We start from the raw sequence: 17,847 nt of genomic DNA, 5'->3' as shown, positions 1-17,847 counted from the left end.
AACAGTTACATTTTAACAGATGTTAATTTTGCTTTAATATTTAAAAAAAATAATAATAATCTTTTTCCCTTTTCATAGATACTGTGATCAAACAGTTTCCGACCACGACAGTGTCTGAGGTGCGAGCCTTGATCAGAAGAAAGTGCAACAATGAAGCAATTGGCCTCCAAGGCCAATAACTTAAATTCACTTTAAAAAGATAAAGGGAATTTTGCAGCAATTGTATATCATTTTGTTTGTCTTAAGTAAGTTTTTTTTGGTTCTGTTCAATACAGATGTATTTTATGTTAATGTATTTTGTTTAGTTTTCATATGTTGTTGTACTAATGTAGTTCATTAAAGTTTACTATCTTTCAAAGAGTATTTGTGTTTTATACAAATATTTTTTTAGTTTTTTATATATATATATTTTAACTGTACTTTTAATACATTAAAATATATTAATTTCATAATGAATGGTTTTGCAAAAAATATATTTTGAATGTACTAATAGTGGGTCTTACAGTGTTCTACTAATACATTATTAATAAGCTGATATCATATTTAAAATATACTGGGAACACATTAATATGAAATTAAAAATATACTTAAGTTATATTCCTAGAGTACCTTTAAAATGTTTTAAAAATGCAATATAAAGAAATACTAATAAAATACACTAAATGTACTTAAAATAGGTCCATTTTAACACAATTAAGTATAATAAAATATATTACTATTATCTTAAAATTGAACTTAAATACATATTAAAGTACATTAAATGTTGCCCTACAACATTACCTGATCTAATGGTGCACTGGACGCTGGCATTATAGGGCGTCGGGTGCCTTGCCACCCTATAACGCCAGCATGCACAAACTGGTTAGGATTCAGCTCACTGTTGTTGCCCAGTCAGGAAACATATTCTTGCACTTTGAGATCGATATCAGAGGTAAAGTGCTATGCAAATGTAATGTATGATCCCAGGATTTCGAGATCGGCCAAAATGTCCGGGATTCGCTTTTGCGTTCTACAGTTGCCATTCACTGTGTTTACTGTGGCGAGCAGGACGAGACTGAGGGCCGCGGGAGAACGGCGCGAGGCCGGTGGCGTGATTACTGGTGAGCAACACCTGTGAGACCAACGTGATCTCATGAGAATACGTGTGTATTTTTACGTTAAATGTGGTTCTACCACACGTACATTTACTTACGTTTTCATGCACATAAAAACGTACAACTTAGACGTATTTATATACAAATACTTAGCAGCTACAAAAACGTAAATAATCTAACGTAAAGTGTGAATTTATATGAATTCCCATGTATTAATATTAAAATCGTGGCTTTAATGATTTAAATCTGTTGTAATTAATTGTCATATCAATAAATGTTTTTATTGAATTTATTGAAAGCAGTTTACTCATCTACTTAATAGGAAATAACATTTCTGTGCATGCTGCAACACATAGATGCACAAAAGCACAGCATACAATTACAAATCACATCCATTTTATTTGTTTGCTGTACTCCATCTTTAGAATCCAGATGTTTGCAAGGAACAGGTAGCAAACAGACGTTGGGCCAACGTCTATATGGGTTGGTTACGTTGGCCCAACCTATCGGACAGAAATACAACGTTGGGCCAACGTTGATATGGTCAGCTGCAAGGGCCCCCACTTCTCTCAAATATATACATCATTTCATGTTTATTCTTCCCAGTAAACATGGGGAAAAGAGTGTCTGGCTCCTCTTTATGACGTTGTTTCCAAGCAATACAATGCATCAAATGTGTGAAATCAGAACAATGTATTTATTAAAGATGACAAAGAAATGACAGGACATCGTATTACAAGAGACGGTTACATAAAATAAAAACAGTAAAAATCGATACCCTCTACATCTCGGTGAGGGACAGATGTTGCGCTAGTGCGCTTGATCTAGCGCAGCAGAGAGCGCTGCGGCCGCGCGCGCACTCTCAAGTTAGAAGAGCTGAGGCGCGAGCTCATTCTTCCACGAGAACAGTGAGCGCGTGATTTAGAATTACCGTTATCTTCCGTTATCTTCTAACCGTTGGCCTTCTTCTAGATTTCACTTCAGCCGTTAACTCAGCCAGTCCAAGGTAATCTGCTCGATTCAATATATTGTTTTAATATATAATCAGTCTATTATCTAGTGAGGCATTGTTATGGCTTCACTTTAGCAATCTGATGTAAATGTAGCCTTATAATTTAGCCAGCCGTCAGCCTGCTACATTCTAACATTGTAGCTTTCGTAATCTAGATTAAACAGACGCGAAATCAGCTGTAGTAACTGTAATTAACGTAAATTATTTGTTTGGCAGCATACTATGTCTGCAAACAACATTTATTCAGACAGAACACTTAAACGTCAGGCAAAGCGGAGGGCTTACAATATTCTTAGTGAGGTTTATGTCAGGAGAAAGCAGGCTGGATTCAGGTGCGGGTAAACTCAAGGCTTTATTCACAAAGCGGAGACAGAGAAGAAAGAGTCACGCTCCACAGGTTTCACTCGCAGTGACAGGATGAACAGCAGATGAGTCACGTTTCATAGGATTCACTCGTAGTGACAGGATGAACAGCAGATGAGTCACGTTTCACAGGATTCACTCGTAGTGACAGGATGAACAGCTGAAGCTACTAGGAGCTCTGGACTTGTAAGAACTAGAGCAGAGAAATAAGCCAAACACACTGGAGCCTGAGGACAAGACACGACAGGGTGAGTACAAAGAACTGCTAGATGATCGGAGCTATTGGAACGAATAACAACAGTCTGACAATAGACAGAGAAACACAGGGAATAATAAAGGGGAAGAAATTAGAAGGACATAGAGAACAGGTAGCGAGCAATTATGGTTATCAACGGGGAACAAGGGAGGCGGGGAAAACACAAACAGGCAGACGTGGTGAGCTGTCACCATCCCAACACACACACCCACACCAAAAAGACAGGTGATTAGCCCCGAGACCCTACAGTACCCCCCCTCCCAGGAGCGTCACCTGGCGCTCTAGGAAGGGGCCTACCTTGATGCCGCCGGAAGTCCTCAATCAACGAACGGTCCAGAATGTCCCGGGACGGCACCCAACACCTCTCCTCTGGACCATACCCCTCCCAGTCCACAAGATACTGAAACCCCCTGCCGCGGCGCCGCTCATCGAGTAATCTCTTAACCGTATAGGTAGGAGATCCATCCACAAGACGAGGGGGTGGGGGGGTGGGGCGACTGCAAGCAGGATTAAGGGGGGAAGAGAACACAGGCTTGACCCTGGAAACATGAAACACCGGGTGAACCCGACCAAGAGTAGGAGGGTGCTTGAGCCTGATCGCCACCGGACTAACCACCTTGGTGATGCGGAAAGGCCCAATGAATCTGGGTGCCAGCTTACGAGAAGGCGCCCGGAGAGGCAGATCCTTGGTAGAGAGCCAAACCCGTTGACCACACACATAGGTAGGAGGAGAGGACCGGCGACGATCAGCTGCAGCCTTGGTTCTGTCAGAGGCTTGGACCAAAATCCTCCTGACTCTCTCCCAGGTGCGACGGCAGCGCTGGACGAAAGCCAGGGCAGATGGAACCGCTGCGTCGGGTTCCTGTGATGGGAACAGAGGTGGATTATAACCAACAGCACACTCAAAAGGGGACATACCTGACACGGCCGCAGGAAGGGTGTTATGGGCGTATTCTGCCCAGGAGAGCTGCTGACACCAGGAACTCGGATTGTTGGATGCTAGACAGCGGAGCATTCTTCCTAGATCCTGGTTGGCCCGCTCACACTGCCCATTGGTCTGAGGATGAAAACCAGATGACAGACTAGCAGAGGCCCCAATCTGTCTACAAAATTCCCTCCAGAACCGGGAGACGAACTGGGGACCCCTATCACGTGTGTAGACGTGATCCACCACCAGTTGGGCGGTCTCCCGGGCGGAGGGTAGCTTGGGCAGGGGAATAAAATGAACCGCTTTGGAAAAGCGATCCACCACCGTGAGAATTACAGTGTTTCCCTTCGACGGAGGAAGCCCAGAGACGAAATCAAGGGCAATGTGTGACCAAGGACGGGAAGGGATAGGGAGAGGATGCAGTAGACCATCAGGAGGGCGATTGACAGGCTTACTTTGGGCACATGTGGGGCAGGCCAACACAAACTGTCTAACATCTGCGGCCATAGTAGGCCACCAAAAACGCTGTCGGATGGCAGACAACGTTCTCCGAATACCTGGATGGCAGACTAACCTGGATGAGTGACCCCACTCAAGGACCTCAGAGCGCAGCGCAGCCGGCACCAGCAACCTGCACGCCGGACACTCTCCCGGCACCTGCACCCCTCGACCGGCCTCCTCAACTCGCTGCTCGATACCCCACGAAAGAGCCCCGACCACCACCCCCTCAGGAAGGATGGCCTCGGCCGCAAACTCCCCCCCCCGGAGCACCGAACAGGCGAGAGAGGGCATCAGGCTTGGTGTTCTTTGATCCCGGCCGGTACGAGAGGGTGAAACTGAATCTGGCAAAGAAGAGCGCCCAGCGGGCCTGACGCGAGCTCAGCCTCTTGGCCGAACGGATGTATTCAAGGTTCTTGTGATCCGTCCAGACCAAGAAGGGCTGCGCTGACCCCTCCAACCAATGACGCCACTCACCCAAGGCCAATCGTACCGCCAGCAGCTCTCTGTTGCCGATGTCATAGTTACGTTCTGCAGGGCTGAGACGACGAGAGAAGAATGCACAAGGATGAACCTTCCCATCATGGAGGGAACGCTGAGATAGAACTGCGCCAACCCCAACGTCAGAAGCATCAACCTCGACAATGAACTGGGCCTCCGGATCTGGAACCATCAGAATAGGTGCAGAGACAAAACGGGACTTTAAAATGTCAAAGGCTACCTGCGCTTCCCGGTTCCACCTGAAAGACACCTTAGTGGAGGTTAAGGCTGTCAGCGGTGCAGCGATCTGACCAAAATTCCAGATGTAACGCCGGTAGAAGTTGGCAAAACCCAGGAAACGCTGCAGAGCCTTCCGGGAGTCAGGGACCGGCCACTGGGCAACAGCTTCAATCTTAGCGGGATCAGGCTTGATCCCCTCCGTAGAAATAATATGGCCAAGGAACGTAACAGACTCAGCGTGGAATTCGCACTTCTCCGCCTTGACAAACAACTGGTTCTCTAGTAACCGCTGGAGAACCCGTCTGACATGCTGGGTGTGTAATTGGAGAGAAGAAGAAAAAATCAAAATATCATCCAAATACACAAAGACAAATTGATTAATCATGTCACCCAACACGCTGTTGACGAGTCCCTGGAAAACGGCTGGAGCATTGGTCAGACCAAACGGAAGAACCAAGTACTCGTAGTGTCCCGAAGGGGTGTTAAATGCCGTCTTCCACTCATCCCCCTCCCGAATGCGCACCAAGTGGTAGGCGTTGCGCAGGTCTAACTTGGTGAAGACCCGAGCTCCCTGTAACAATTCAAAAGCAGAAGACATTAAAGGTAGGGGGTACCTGTTCTTGATAGTAATATCATTCAAACCTCTGTAATCAATACAAGGGCGCAGGGAGCCGTCCTTCTTCTGAACAAAGAAAAACCCTGCACCAGCGGGAGAGGAGGAATGGCGGATGAGCCCAGCCTGAAGTGACTCACGTATGTACTTGTCCATGGCCTCTCTCTCTGGACCTGAAAGGGAATATAAACGACCCTTAGGCGGAGAAGAGCCCGGGAGGAGATCAATGGCACAGTCGTAGGGGCGATGCAGAGGTAGCGAGGTGGCCCGGGCCCTACTGAAGACCGCCCGAAGATCGTGGTACTCCGCCGGAACACCAGTCAGGTCAGAGGGATCCTCCTGAGGAACACAAGACACAGAGACAGGACAAAAAGCAGCACCCAAACATGACAAGACTGACTCCAGGCTAAAACAGAATTATAGACCCAATCAATGTGGGGATTGTGCTTGTGCAACCATGGGTGTCCCAGAACTAAAGGAGCCATAGGGGAATCAAAAATAAACAGTTCAATCCGCTCATGATGACTGCCAGCAATATGGAGGTCTATCTTGGAAGTGACGTGGGTGATGGTGGTAAGGGGACGGCCAGCTAATGACCATGCTGAAACGGGGCTAGCCAAAGGAACAAGCGGGATCTTCCAACGTTGAGCAGAGGCAGCATCAAGGAAGTTTCCCTCAGCCCCTGAGTCCACAAGGGCGAGTCCAGTGTGTGAATGACTCTGGAAGGAGAGTTGGAACGGCAGCTGAGTGCGTGTTGCAGGAGAGCTTGAGCTGAGAACCGTGCCCACCAGGACGCTCCGCCTCACTGGTGGACCCTGGCCCTTTAATGGGCACTGAAGGGCGAAGTGGCCTCCCTTGCCGCAGTATAGACACGCCCCCGACAACAGACGCTCCTGCTTCTGCAGTGGTGTAAGCCGTAGACGACCCAACTGCATGTGTTCCTCCTCCGAGGGCTGTCGGCTGGCTAAACTGGCTGAAGAGAACTCTAGGTGGCGCCACGGGGCGGGTGTTTGCTGTTGTTTGCGGCGCCGGCTGAGACGACCCTCAATGCGGAGCGCGAGACTAATGAGCCTATCCAATTCCCGCGGGAGCTCTATGGCCGCGAGCTCATCCGAAATGGCGAAATCCAACCCCTCAAGAAAACGAGCGCGCAGCGCGCTCTCATTCCAGCCGCATGCCGCAGCTAAAGTCTGGAACTGGATAGCATAGTCAGTCACGGAGCTCCTCCCCTGAGACAGTCGTGATAACTGGGCCGCCGCCTCGTCACCCTGAGCAGAGCGATCAAACAATTTGGCCATCTCTTGACTGAAAACCGCGAAAGTGGCACAACAGGGAGCCCGCGATCTCCAAACGGCGATACCCCATTCGCGGGCACGGCCCGAGAGGAGTGTAAGGACGTAAGCCACCTTGGTCTCTTCATTAGCGTAACGCCGGGGCTGCAGAGAAAACACCAGCGAGCATTGGGAGAGAAACGCTTGACAGGCGTTAGGATCGCCATCGTAGACCGGTGGATTGTTGGCATGGGGTTCGGACTCGTGTGACATACCGGTGTGAGGAACGGGACCCCGGCTCGTTGCCTCTTGCTGAAGATCGTCCACCCGTGTGAGGAGTTCGGAGACTCGGGCACTGAGAACTTCCACATCCAGCGCGGTGGTGTTGAGCTGAGTGGCATGCTGCCCGATCAACACTCCCTGTTGAGCGAGAGCCGCGCGAAGCGGACCAGATCCCGCTGAATCCATAATATGGTCAGACTGTTCTGTCAGGAGAAAGCAGGCTGGATTCAGGTGCGGGTAAACTCAAGGCTTTATTCACAAAGCGGAGACAGAGAAGAAAGAGTCACGCTCCACAGGTTTCACTCGCAGTGACAGGATGAACAGCAGATGAGTCACGTTTCATAGGATTCACTCGTAGTGACAGGATGAACAGCAGATGAGTCACGTTTCACAGGATTCACTCGTAGTGACAGGATGAACAGCTGAAGCTACTAGGAGCTCTGGGCTTGTAAGAACTAGAGCAGAGAAATAAGCCAAACACACTGGAGCCTGAGGACAAGACACGACAGGGTGAGTACAAAGAACTGCTAGATGATCGGAGCTATTGGAACGAATAACAACAGTCTGACAATAGACAGAGAAACACAGGGAATAATAAAGGGGAAGAAATTAGAAGGACATAGAGAACAGGTGGCGAGCAATTATGGTTAACAACGGGGAACAAGGGAGGCGGGGAAAACACAAACAGGCAGACGTGGTGAGCTGTCACCATCCCAACACACACACCCACACCAAAAAGACAGGTGATTAGCCCCGAGACCCGACAGTTTATGTCAATGCTGAATCTGACGCAGCCGACGTAAACATATGCCTGTTAAAAAACGCCCCTGCTGATGATGTGTGGTCAGATGCTGCATCTGATTGGCCTGTGTCCTATGAATCAGACGAGTTAGAGACTGAGTTTAATGTTGACGATAACGTGATTGATGGATTTTGGTCAAATGCTCTGACAGAAACTGACTCAAGTGATGACGAATTTGTTGAGTCTGCAGAGTGTCTTGGGGAGGAGCTCAGAGACTGGGCAATAGACAGCCAAATACCACAATGCCATCTAAATGGGCTGTTGGGCATCCTGAGAAAATATCATCCATATCTCCCAAAGGATGCCCGCACTCTTTTAGGCACTCCAACTAATTATGAGGTCCAGCAGATGGCTGGTGGCACCATGCATTATTTTGGAGTTGAGAAAGGCATTAGGCATGTGTTAAACCAGACAGACCCTCTCCCAAAGGCCATTCATTTACAAGTGAATATTGATGGACTACCTTTGTTCAAAAGCAGCAATAAGCAGTTCTGGCCCATTCTAGGATTGCTAGAGGAAGACAAAACAAAGCAACCATTCGTCATCGCTTTATATCTTGGATCTAAAAAACCAGAGAATGTCAATCTGTTCCTAGAATCATTTGTGAATGAATATGGAAAGCTTAAATTAGAGGGTGTGGATGTACTTGGCAAATGTGTAGACATTACAATTTCAAATTTTGTTTGCGATGCAAGTGCGAGGGCTTTCGTAAAAAACATTAAAGCCCACAATGCATACCACGGCTGTGAAAAATGCACACAGGAGGGAACATGGGCGGAAAATCGCATGACTTTTCCTGAAGTCGATTCACCTTTACGGACAGATATGTCTTTTATTAATAAAGACGATGAGTTTCACCATAAAGGGACCAGTGTGTTGACAAGGGTTGGAATTGGTATGGTCTCCCAATTTCCATTAGATGTTATGCACCTGTTTTTTCTTGGGGTTGTGAGAAAGTTGATAGGGTTTTGGATGAGGGGACCACTTCCATCTCGTTTAGGTGCTCATCAGATAGGCCAAATTTCTGCAGTGCTTATGTCCTTTGCCATGAGACTCCCCAGAGAGTTTGCACGGAAAGGGAGATCCCTTGTTGAGGTAGATAGGTGGAAAGCAACAGAGTTCAGAACTTTTCTCCTGTACACTGGTCCAGTAGCACTGAAAGACCATCTGCCGAATGTTCTATACCACAATTTTATGCTTCTGCATGTAGCCATTCGAATATTATGCTGCCCCTCACTGTTTCTCCAGTACTGTGATTTTGCTGAAAAGTTACTGATCACCTTTGTCGAGCATTTTCAGTCTGTTTATGGTAATTACGTTGTGTATAACATACACGGGCTGATACATCTTGCCAATGATGCAAGGCAGTTTGGTGTGCTGCATAATTTCGCAGCTTTCCCATTTGAGAACTTCCTCTACACATTAAAAAAAAATGATAAGGACCCCTACCCAGCCCCTTCAACAGATCATCAGGAGATTGTCAGAAAAAGCAAGTGTCAGAACTAAAATAAGGGTGTGCAAGGATGGTTTTTACCAGGAACATAAGAATGGGCCTTTTCCATACAATGTGACATCTCAGCAGTTTACACAGTATAAGAAATATGTAAATGGTGGAACTTTAATTAGTTTATCAGAGGGAGACAACTATATTCTGTTCAAGGGAGATATTTATATAGTGAAAAACATTTTAAAAGACAAGGAAGCATCGCATCTAGTCTGTCTTAAATTCCAAAACAAGTAATCTTTTTTCACCTATCCCATTGATTCATCAATTCTTGATATATCCTTTGTGAAACAACCCGGGCAGTCATTGACTATTGTTCCTACACAGACTGTTTCAAAAGTCCTTCTTTTACAGTATAAGGATGGGTTTGTGGCATATCCTTTACTGCATACTGCTTGATTTCCCCAATCCCCCCCCCCCCCCCCCCCCGCCCCTTCTGTATCTGACAAATGTACAGAACCTACAAATCATAAAGAATAGTAACAATAAGACTAGGAAATATTTTGGTTTAGATAGATTTCCACTGGGTAAGTAATAGAGCTTCAATATATGTATATAGTTTGTAACACTAGATATATATATATATATTTTTTTTTTTTTATAGATGTATTCTATAGTTGTTTTTACTGAAAAGAATGAGACAGAGGTGATACCAAGTGACTGGCTGAGCATCGACAAAAAAATTTCCTTTTGGCCCCCATATAATGGTACAAAATGTAGAAAAGCGGTTGAAAAAAATGAAACTCCTGATGAAGAATGGAACGAATATATAACTGAATGGGTGGCTGAGTATGGTAAGTCTTTAAGGAACTAATTATTAATTATTACTGAGAAATATAGAGAAATAACTATTCAAAAATTAAAAGATGCTCCTTGTGAGTTATGCCAAGCAATTATTTTCAAATGTTCAGATAATAGGCTTAGTGATGTTGTTTGTTTCTACGTTTAGATTCCTATGAAAAAGCCAGAAGAAAGCTGGTGAAGTTTTGTAAAGGCAACAGTTTGGAGTCTACAGATGAGGACAGTGTACGGAAAAGAGTGTATGTTTCCTCTGTTCTCTGTTCTCCTTTTATAGCCTACTGCTTTTATGCACTGCGCTTTTTAAAAAATTGATTACTCTTAATGTGTCCAACAGACCATCATCAAAATATGTAAATGGATTTACATCTAATACAGCCTCAGGAAGACCTCCAGTGCAGGCCTCAACAAGCTGGCTCCACACAGGTACAGACGAAAACATACAGTGGTCATTGCATCATTTCCCAACATAGCTGGTCACCACAGATTTCTTAAATCCAAGACTTGGGAATATGGTCCCCTTAGAATTAATTAAATTAACTTCCTGTGTATAAGCCACAGGAGAGTGTTTTATGCAAGTTTAAAAAAAACATTAATACTATATTAACCGCTCTCGTGTATTAACCTGAAGAAATTTAGCAAAATAAATGTATAAACTGCAGCTAATAGTTGGGCAATTACAGTACAAGGTTATATCTGACATTTCTGTCAAAATTGAGTTGTAGTAAACTATATTTAATTCCAAGGGGACGATATGTTGAAAGGAACTTTTGAGCATTGGTCACTTTCCTGTTGAATAAAACTCTGGACGGAAGTAAATGTTGTGATGTTTGGCAATGTATTATACATTGTACGGATTCTGTCTCTTACTGTTCCATATGCAGAGACAATGGAAAGACCAAAAAAAAAAAACTTCTGCAGTAATGGAGCCAAAAGACTGAATTTGCCAGCCATACCACCATTTGCTCCATCAGCACCTGCAGTGACAGTCCCTGAACCAAGACAAGATGGTACGTAGAATTATTCCAAACCTTTTACAATAGGTTTTTTTTTTTTTTTTTTTTACAGGAGTTTTTAGTAATTTCCTTTTTAGTCTCTAACATGGATTAGAAACTGTTCAAGGAACAAAATAAAATGTATGTAACCAAAAATGAGAATAAAACCAACTTCACCTGGCTAAGTTGTACTATTTTCAAATGATAAACCTTTTAAGCACTGCTTTTAAAAATTAGCCTTAATATCAATGAGCTTTGATTTACAACCACAATAAAAAAAAAAAAACTGGGGACGTTATGTAAAATGCAAAATAAAAACAAAGTTCCAAATCTTGTAAAATCATATTTAGCTGAAAAAAACACATAGACAACATATCAAATGTTGAAAATGTCAAATTTTACTATTTTATGGGAATTGTAAGCACATTTTATATTTAATGCCAGCAATACGTCTAAAAAAAAAAGCTGGGATAGATTCAACAAAAGGCTGGAAAAGTTATGTTATGATAGACAACTAAAGAAGAGATGCAGACTCTCTCTTTATATGTTCAATTCTGTGTAGTTATAATGTTGCATCGTATGTTTGTCTGATTCAGAAAGAGAACTCCGGCTCTACCAGATGCTGGAAGAGATAAAGGGTCAAGTCAGGCAGAATACGCTCCTCCTTCAGGCTATTATGCGAAGAGAGAATGCAGCTGAAGTTGTAAATGAGGAGTTTCAGTTTCCATTAAGGAGCATGACAGGCATAAAAGATCTGGAGGATAGGCTGTCAAACAGAGACACACAACGTTCTTTAGTAAATTCTAATGATGTTCTGTTACTTCACTTAAAAGAATACTAACATACGTAGAGAGAGATCTAGATTTACTGCTGCTTAACACATGATTTTTTTTCATAGACAAGATATCTTACCAGCTTGGGTGGAACATCTGCCAAAGACATTGTCCACAGAATCATGAGGGAAATAATAACCAATGAGTTGGCCAACAATTTTAATTGGCAAGGGAGAGGACAGAAGAGCCCATTTTCTACACTCTTGCTAGCAAAAGTTGTTATAGGTGATATGTTTTAAAAAAACATTCAAACATTCAAAACTTAGACATAACTTTGAAATAGCAAACGAGGAAACAACCCCTTACAGTCTCACATAATGTGTCATTGGATAAAATACAATGCAAGTCAATGAAAGAATGCCAATTAATCCATTAATCATACAGAACTCTACAAAATACACCTCAGATATGATCTATCTGCTAACCCTTTCTCTGTTCAATTTTCTTTAATTTCATGCTGACAGATGCAGCCAAAAAACAAGGAGCAAAAGTGGTGGAAGCCGAGGAAAAAATAAAAACCTGGCTGAAGTATAGTGGAGACCGAAATGGAGGAAGAAAAAAAAGAGCAACAGAAAAAGGTACACAAGCCCTTTTATGCCTGATCAAATATGTTAGAAATTATTATATATATTAATATATAAGTTTTAAGTAATTTACATTTTGATAATTACTATATTTTTTTCTTTAACACAGAAAAGCAGAAGCCTCAAGCAGATTCCAGCAGCTGTGAAAGTGAATGTAAATGTCTTCCAATGATTGTTTTTTCTTCCTCTGTCTAACCCCACCACTAAACAGAGGTGTATTTCATCTTTACTAGGCGTACACTGCATTAAGATGTATAAAAAATTTGCTACCCCAACATGATGAAAATTTTGTGCAGGATTTTTTTTTTTTTCTGTTTTGGGTTGTGTAGTTAAAATAGAACGACAAATCTTAAATGTTCTAAAAAGTTGTTTGTATGTTGTTTTTTTACAGGAGTATGCTGCTACTTCTCCTCCGCTCCGTCTTCATCATCAGAGCCACACACAATCTCTAATTTGCTTCAAAAAACTCTGCAGAATATGGAAGAGAATCTGCACATTTTCTCATTAAACTGCAATAAGTTAATTTTGTTACCAATAAATTCATTTTTATAACCAATTCAGTTTGTCTGTTGTGCCATCTCTTAATGCAATTCAACAATGAATAGGCCATGTCACAATCTTAAAATTTGTTTTATTTATAAGTTTGCAGATTTACTATTAATGAAGTTGACAGATGGTTAAAATAGGCTATATTTTTAAATTTGTTAGGTCTGCTGGCTGTCCAATTACATGGTTGGCCCAATGTTGTTTTAGTGGTTTTTAAGTTGGCAGAAGGTTGGTAAGGTATTTTTAGGTTGGCAGAAGGTCTGCTGGCTGTCCAATAATATGGTTGGCCCAACGTTGGCCCAACGGACAAAATTACGTTGGGCCAACGTCAGCACCCAACGTTGGCCCAACACAACAACGTTGGGCCAACGTCTGTTTGCTACCTGATACTGTTTATTGTTTGTATGTATTGTTTATTGTAAGTATGTACGGTTTGTTTGTACTGACGTTTATTTTCTGTACTATAAGTAGGCCTTTGTATTGTTCATTGTTCATAACGTATTGTCCGCGTTTTTGTTCTGTGATTTACGTTGGCAAAAAATAAAAGAAATTGAAAGAAACAAATGCTTAATATTTTCTTTAAGGTTCTGTTACTGTATTAAAACTAAGATAAAAGAATTAAATCTCCAGTGGTTTAAATTGATATGATTAATTGGACTTATACTGTTATTCCACATTAACTGGACATATACTGTTATTCCACATTCCAGAAATGTAAATTACTCTAACTTTTTATTTTTAAGATTGATACTAAAAAATCCTATCTCATTAGAATTGGGAAGCTTTTGTTGTCTATCTTCAATTAAAAAAAAAAGTAATATAATATTCAGAGTCCAAATTGAAAAAAAATGTATTATTCAAAAATTGAAAATATGGACTTATATGGTTCTTCGTCTCAAGCCCTCATTTAGTATACTTTAAGATGTCTCAAAATAACACAATTAAATATATAATTAATACAGAATACTTACAATACATTAAGTATATCAAAATAAGCACAATTTAAATATATTTCCTTTTTACCTGGGTCAAATTGCTCTTTTCTAGTATCAGTTTAATAACCCATTTGACGCCATCATCTTCATAACCTAAACTCCTCATTAAGTGTATTTTATGTATCTATCTTTTTCCACCGATAATTTCTGAACTGCGAATGGATTCATCACCTGCCTTCAACACTTTCAGTTTCGTTTATATAAACCTCAAATGAGTCCAACTTAACATGTGCGTGCTTTGTAAGCTTTGTGAATAATACACTAGTTTTGCAAAAACTTATTTCAAGAATAGGGAAGCAGTTTATTATAATTGTTACTGATCCCTTAAATAGATCATGTGGTCATCCAATCAGCAAAAAACACTGGCTTCAAATTACAATTGAAATCTCAATGTGTATGCTCAAGTCAATAATCACAAACAAGTTGTATGCAAAGAGTGCTCGGGGGTAAACTGCAATAAGGTGAACTTTGTGAATGAAGGAGCAAAAACAATTTTTGTGTTACCATTTGCTCCATCAGCAAAAGTCAAGTTATCTTTATTTTTATAGCACTTTAATTGGCCTACAACAGTGCAGGCCTGTCCAACAGGTACAGACGGTGTGTTTAACTTGAAGCGTTGCTGTGCAGACAGATCGGTGTTTGACATTGAAGTACCGTTAGAGTTATAAATACTAGTGCATGCTTTCATATCCAATTGCAGTATACTTTGATATTAAACACTGATCGATCAACACACATACGGATGACACTCCAGGGCTGTACAGTGCTTTTAAAAACATTTAAAGATGTTTTTGCTCCAAATTAATTTCATTACAACATCCAGTGTTAGAAATAACTTCCTTTTGTGATCAGACATTAATATTATTTTACATTGCCCTGGCATTAAATGATGATAGGCCTAGGCTATAGTAGTGATGTGATTTATAACAGACCTGAGAGAGTGAGTTACAGTTATTTGGACATGTTTCTTTCTTCTTACTGCCACATCCCTCTGTTTTTGTTCTTCTTTTGGAAAGTCATCGAGTCGCAATGATGGATTTTCTTTTCCTGAACGAAGTTCGACTCAATGCTTGTAGGTGAAATGAACTCATTTCATAACTGATGTACTTCACATTATTGAACTGAACAGAATCAATACTGAACTGACTTGAGCTGAATAATGTATTTTAGAGGTGCTTTACAGCAGAATTGTTTCTCGTTTATGAAGCTGCTTTGAAAAAAAATCTGTATTCTTGTATTGACTATCATCGAAATCGTAGTGATATTAAAGTGCTATTGTATAAAGTTATAAAAATTATATTAAACTAATAAACTGTTTAGTACTAATAAAAATTGTTAATTATTGCAATATTAATGTTAAATATTTTCAAGTAGGACACGGAGGCCTACATCTCCAAGAGGTTTGCTAAAGAGCACTTCATGTTGAAAACATCTGTTGAACAGTATATCTGACAAACATCAGAAAGCATGGAAAGCAGTTTATTATGCAATCTGAATCATAAACATCTTAAAGACATTGTATAAATGTCTAGCATTTATCAGGATCAAGCTATTGCGAATGAACACATGCTCTAAAAATAATACTACTTTCAGATGAAAACATGCACATCGTGGAGATGTCTAGGCTGCTTAAAACTAAAAGTTTCTAAACTCTGTACAAACTCTGTGAAACCGATTTTAATACATTTAAGTTAAAACTTAGTAAGAACTTTAGTAACTTAACAGAGCGAACATTATTGTTAAAGTTGCTGTTGAACGCACAGCAGCAACACTTTGTGGAATGGAGAAATAAAATTAAAAAAAAAAAAAAAGTCAGAAAAGGATCTTTATTTTCCAACATACTGTGGACCACAGGACTCCATCAGGGTGAAAAAAGACAGTAGAAAAAGTTGTTTAAATACAAACAAGAACAGAATTCAAACTTACAATCAACCAATCAGGAGGCTGGAATAGATCAGATGGTATGATGTCTACCAACTGTGTGTGGACTGCATTACACTGAACCACCCAGATCCAGATGTGCAAACTTTTCCAGATTACTATGAAAATATGAACTGTGACCCTAAATGGGACTACTCATCACAATATTAAGAAATACACGTAAATATCTTACACATTTTTTTCTGTGATTATAGTTATAATTTTAAATTTGACCATCATCATTTAAAAAATCATTAAGTAAAAGCAAATTTTATTATTATTATTATTATTACTTTTATTATCATTATTGCATGAATGTTGCAGAAAATATATGTTTTAATACTGAGTCACTAGGAGGCGCTCCATGAGCATCATCTGCTCTAAAAGACCAGCTTATGATTTGAGGTCGAAGAATGATAAACTCTGACACTGTTGTGTTCAAATCAGTATTTTAGTCTGTGAAACAATGCTTTGAAACAATTGTAATCTTTAATGTTTAATCTTTTTTAAACATTTTGAACAGGAAACGGTTTTCTGATTGGTCATGGATATATAGTTGTGAGGTAAACATCTGTCCTTTACTGATGAATCAGACATTCTCACATCAGGACAGAGAGGGGGCGATGATGCTCTTATGACAAGCTTAAAAACTTTTCTGAAATGATAGTTTTTTGTGTATATATTCACTCTATAAGCAAGTACATTTAACACTAGTGTATGTCTTATAAAACATATTTATAAAAAACATATGTAAAACATATTTGCTACCCTGCTGACAACAGGTGAATCCAGTCTAATGTATTTTACTGATCTTAATTCAACTCAACACCAAGCAATAATAATAATGAATATTACAGAAAATAACACATCACATCACTATGTTTTTGTACCATAGTATAATCGTAGCGCCATCTTAGTACTAAGGTGCCACAAAGTATCATGGCATTACCTTCTGATTCCACCAGTGTGATACTATACGGTTCTTATTTGTGAAGGAAATGTTTAAAATTACTCAAAAATATTATTCTGAGTTATTGTCAGTTTTGCTGTTTTAACATGTATGTAATTATTGTTGAAACACTCCATACACCTGTTATAAAGAGATGGTGGTCAGAGGGCCAGACTGGGTCAGGTATCTCTAAAACGGCAAGGATGGTGGGTTGCTCCCGGTCAGCAGAGGTGAATTTACCAAGAGAAGTCCAAGGAGGGACAAACCACAAACTGGTGACAGGGTGTTGGTCCCAAGGTTCACTGACGCGACAAAAGATCTACTGTAGCAAAAGAGCAATGTGTCATTGACCCCATTGGTGAAAATCTGTTATACACACACACACACACACACACACACACACACACACACACACACACACACACACACACACACACAAACATAAGAACATTTAGGATTTAGCATTTGAAGGCTGTATACATCATTGAGGATGTCTTCTTTGAGAAAAGTAACCATAATAAAATTGACTGTTATTCATTGTGAGGTTTAAAATACTATAATTTATTTTTTACTTTGCAATTTAATGGTTACTTTTCTTAAATAAGACTTCCCCGATGATGTATGCAGCCTTAAAATGTGACCTCCGGAGGACCCAGCCTACTTTAAATGAGACACAGCTACTCAGTCTCTTCTTCTGTACTCTAGAGATCCTATGACCCAGTCTAGATGAGAGGGTAAACATTCATGTTAATGTAATTGAAAAGAAACTGAGTTCTGCATTGAACAATAGGTCTGAAAGCTTAGGAAACTGCAAAGTTGTTACAGTATTGTTGTTACAGTTGTTACAGTATTGTTCTCTTGTTTTCTCCAGACTGGACTATTGT

At 41.0% G+C, this 17,847-nt stretch overlaps 2 protein-coding genes and 1 long non-coding RNA gene across 4 annotated transcripts in view; 2 read left to right on the top strand and 1 right to left on the bottom strand.

Annotated features, from left to right (window-relative positions):
• LOC132159554 (uncharacterized) overlaps window positions 1–17,847 on the bottom strand; it is a 1,375,546-nt gene that overhangs the window by 1,148,920 nt on the left and 208,779 nt on the right. The window lies entirely within an intron of this gene.
• The window catches only part of LOC132159593 (uncharacterized), a 200,473-nt gene that overhangs the window by 146,549 nt on the left and 36,077 nt on the right, over window positions 1–17,847 (top strand). The gene's annotated exons all lie outside the window — the stretch shown is intronic.
• LOC132159565 (uncharacterized) lies at window positions 1,988–13,109 on the top strand. 2 transcript variants are annotated; one of them, XM_059569124.1, is made up of 10 exons: window positions 1,988–2,100; window positions 9,948–10,137; window positions 10,293–10,383; window positions 10,479–10,567; window positions 11,026–11,151; window positions 11,733–11,932; window positions 12,035–12,194; window positions 12,434–12,547; window positions 12,663–12,707; window positions 12,945–13,109. In XM_059569124.1, coding segments are annotated over exons 2-10 (1,017 nt in total). In that variant the 5' UTR covers window positions 1,988–2,100; the 3' UTR covers window positions 12,947–13,109. The 2 variants fall into 2 exon arrangements, with proteins under 2 accessions (XP_059425107.1, XP_059425108.1); XM_059569125.1 differs by lacking the exons at window positions 11,733–11,932; window positions 12,035–12,194.

This window comes from Carassius carassius, chromosome 16, assembly GCF_963082965.1.
Source record: "Carassius carassius chromosome 16, fCarCar2.1, whole genome shotgun sequence".
Classification (NCBI taxonomy): Eukaryota; Metazoa; Chordata; class Actinopteri; order Cypriniformes; family Cyprinidae; genus Carassius; species Carassius carassius.
The sequence above is the reverse complement of the archived record's forward strand: the minus strand, read 5'-3'. Positions and strand labels throughout refer to the sequence as shown.